The following is a 3,655-nucleotide window of genomic DNA, read 5'->3' on the forward strand; positions in this document are numbered from 1 at the left end:
GGACTTGCTGGCTAACCACTGAGACAGTGCTACCCCATGTGGCTAAAATTAATCTCCAGACTATTTTTATTTCCTTCTGCTTCACAAGGGACTCATTGTTCTGCTTGGTGCTTGAGACAGATAGGAATCAGATTTTAAGTGTGCCATTTAATATTTTCAAAAACATGGGAAATAATCATTATTGTTTTTTTTTTGTTTTGCATCAAGCTGAGCATAATCTAATTAGGTCTGCCCAATGCTTCCTGCATTCCATCTTCATGCTGTTGGAAACTGCGGCCTTTAGGGTCTCAACATGGTGCTTACTTTTCGCTCTCCTGCCGCCCCCCCCCCTTTACTTAACATCTAGCCTGAAAAAGAATTCTGGAGGACTCCAAAGTTTGTGTGCTGCTTGGTAATATTTTACCTGCTCTCAAGAAAGGTATTACCTTGCTGCAGCTTTTCTGTAAAATATTGCTGAGTGTCCCTGGGCAGTAATACTCTGGCTTTGTATAAATCTTTTGCTCAGACCCAAATGCTCCTGCCTTGGGGAAAAGCTGCTGCTGAAACTTCCTGACAGAGCAGACAAGGCTGATGAGATTAGAAAGGCAACCACATTCACTTGATAATTATGGCACTGCTTTCCTCCTGCCCCCTCCTCTTTCCTCCAAGCATCTCTGCTCAGCCTTGAGCTGCCTTCCTTTTCTCACTCTAGGAAACTTGGGGTAAATGCATATGTGATGTGTGTGTAAGTGGGTGGATACAAATGACAAATGGAGCTGCCCAGCACCGTAGGGGTCAATTCATCCAATTCACATAAGGATGTTGAGTGGGGGCAAGAGGAGGGGTGGGAAAGGGGGCTGGAACTTACCAATTTTAAGACAAGTTAAAAGAAGGAACTGTTGTCTGTGGGTGTAAGAGAGGGAGATGACACATAGCCTGAGCAGGGCACTGGACAGAGCTGCCTAAAGTTTTGAAGAGGAGAAGCAACAGGAGAGGCACAAATGAGCTGAGAGACTGGGAGAGTTTTCCTCCCAGTAGAAGGAAGCAATTTTAACAGTGTGGATCCAGGACTGTGAAGGGATTATACAGGACCGCTGGTGAATCCCTGACCCAGCAGCCCTTCTAGAGCAGGCATGGAGTTCAACTACGACCCTGATAATAACCAGTCAGCAGATGAAGATTGCAGCTATGATGAATGGAGTTCATCAGTGGTTCTCATTCCTTCCATCTATTTTCTGGTTTTCTTCTTGGGCACAACTGGCAATGGCTTAGTGCTATGGACCATCGTCCGAGGAGGCCAAGAGAAGCGGCGATCAGCAGATACATTCATTGCCAACTTGGCAGTGGCTGATCTAACTTTTGTGGTCACCTTGCCACTCTGGGCTACCTATGTCATCCTGGACTACCACTGGTCCTTTGGCTGTTTTGCCTGCAAGCTCAGTAGCTACCTAGTCTTTGTCAACATGTATGCAAGTGTCTTCTGCCTCACGGGACTCAGCTTTGATCGCTACTTGGCCATCGTCCGGCCCATAGCAAATGCCAAGCTGAGGTCAAAAGCTAGCGGGCTTTTGGTGACTATTACTCTCTGGACCTTGGCAGCCCTTCTAGCCTTGCCTGCCATGATCTTCCGGAGCACAGGGACACTCAGTGTGGATGATGACAGAGTGACCTGCTTCATGGACTACTCAAGTGTAGCAACCAACAAGACAGAGGCAGTGTGGGAGGCAGGGCTTGGCTTATCCTCGACCCTGATGGGTTTCGTGGTTCCCTTTGCCATCATGTTGACCTGCTATTTCTTTATTGCCCAAACCATTGCCGGTCACTTCCGAAAGGAGCGCAATGAAGGACTAAGAAAGCGGAAGCGTCTGCTGACGATTATCATTGTCCTTGTGGCCACCTTTGCTGTATGTTGGCTACCCTACCATCTGGTGAAAACCTTCTATATGCTGATGGATTGGGGGGTGATGCCCTTGTCCTGTGATTTCCATGTGTTCCTTAGCAACCTTCACCCTTACTGCACTTGCTTGGCCTATATCAACAGTTGCCTCAATCCTTTCCTCTATGCCTTCTTTGATCCCCGCTTTCGACAGGCCTGTGCTGCTGTTCTTTGCTGCACCCCAGGCCATTTTACAGGAGCTGGTGGGGACAAGTCAGCCAGTTATTCCTCTGGCCACAGCCAGAACCACCTGGGAAAAGCTTTGGAGCCACAGCAAGACAAACAGAGTCCAGACAGCCAGGAGACTCTACTCAGTGGGTAAACATTTGGGGGGCAATATCAAGCAAAAATTCAGGACTTTGGAAATATAGCCCCCCTTTTTGTGTACCCCCCCTTGATGCCTTGTGACTTTCCATTTATAATGCCATTTTCTCAGTTTTTTTCCTTATGATTCCCATCACATTCTGTCCTCCTTCCTCCTCTTGCCACCATCTTTGCTAGGTAGTCCATTCTAAGTTGTCTGTTACTTGACCTCTGTTAATAAGAAAAACCTTGCAATGCTAGGGTATGCTAATCTTCCTAGTAACAACTGGAGCTGTCCCCTTTGCTGTGCACCTCAAATGGCCGGGTGGTTCACTGATTACCATGCTGGAGTGTGGACCCACTTGGCATTCACTGTGTCTGTGTCCACTGACTTGGAACTTTTTTAACTCTGTCCATCCATGCCTTTGTTAGTGAACAGAATAAAAACAAGGCAGGACCTCTCATAGATAGTGTGCATATGCCTTAACACTTATGTGACCTGGATATTTGAATACAGTATTATTGCAATAGAAAGAGGTGGCAATAGAGATGAGTTTGGGAAAGGTGACCAGAATTCCCAGGAGGGCAACCCCCTTTTGCATTGTAGTCTGGCATAGGGTTTGCTCACCTGAGTTTTAGAAAAGTGTCTGAGACTTTCCAGTCACCCAGTTCTGATATCTTTACATAGAACTGTAAGGTGGTGATCCTGTGTGTAAAAGTCCCTTTGGAATCAGTGGGGTTTCCTTCTGAAAAAAGATGAATATAGTAAATAAGATGGTGCTGCAAGTCCCATTGAATTCAGCTGGACTTCAAGGAAGCATGCTGAGGATTTCCACCTTGGACAAGGACTATAGGCTTCAGTTTTTGTTTGTCTTTCTTCAAATTGACTCTCATTCTGTAGTAGAAACGTTTTCCCTCCACACCTGGCTTCGTTTTTCTTGTGGTCAGCAGGCACCTATCACTTTGTGGCTCCCAGTTATCCTACACTTTTTATGGGGAGAAATGATCACAGCTCCAGAAATGGGGACATTTTAATATCCAGCAGTAAGGCACTCACCTGCTGTGAGCCCCTTCCTTCTGATGGATGAAACTTGCTTCATGAGGCAAACTGGAACAGATAAAACTGGGCTTCTCTTTGTTCTCCCCCTTTTCCTTCCCTTAAATTCCCTCCAAGTAGTTTCTTGCCACTATGAGGTGTAAAAGACAATTGTTTTTCCACATGGATGTTGTAGCAGCACTGTTTTTCTTTTGTTTTTCAGTTCCTTAAGTCCTTAGTTCTTTTATCCACAATTCACTGGGAGCTGGTTTCTCCTGGAATAGGACGGAGTGTGTACAGTACACTACTTTCCTTTTGCGATTAATATAAGGAGAAGTGTTGGACACCATCATATTTGTGTGGGCAATAAAGGTGTCCTTTTAAGGATGGGTGGGACCTGA

The 3,655-nt window shown here is 45.9% G+C and overlaps 1 protein-coding gene across 1 annotated transcript; it reads left to right on the forward strand.

Annotated features, from left to right (window-relative positions):
* The first annotated feature begins 1,112 nt into the window (after positions 1 to 1,112).
* Positions 1,113 to 2,237, forward strand: APLNR (apelin receptor). Its single transcript, XM_066636818.1, has one exon. It carries the CDS (start codon positions 1,113 to 1,115, stop codon positions 2,235 to 2,237), a length of 1,125 nt encoding a protein of 374 aa, XP_066492915.1.
* The last annotated feature ends 1,418 nt before the right edge of the window (positions 2,238 to 3,655 follow it).

The sequence above is a fragment of the Tiliqua scincoides genome, chromosome 1 (genome assembly GCF_035046505.1).
Source record: "Tiliqua scincoides isolate rTilSci1 chromosome 1, rTilSci1.hap2, whole genome shotgun sequence".
NCBI lineage: Eukaryota > Metazoa > Chordata > Lepidosauria > Squamata > Scincidae > Tiliqua > Tiliqua scincoides.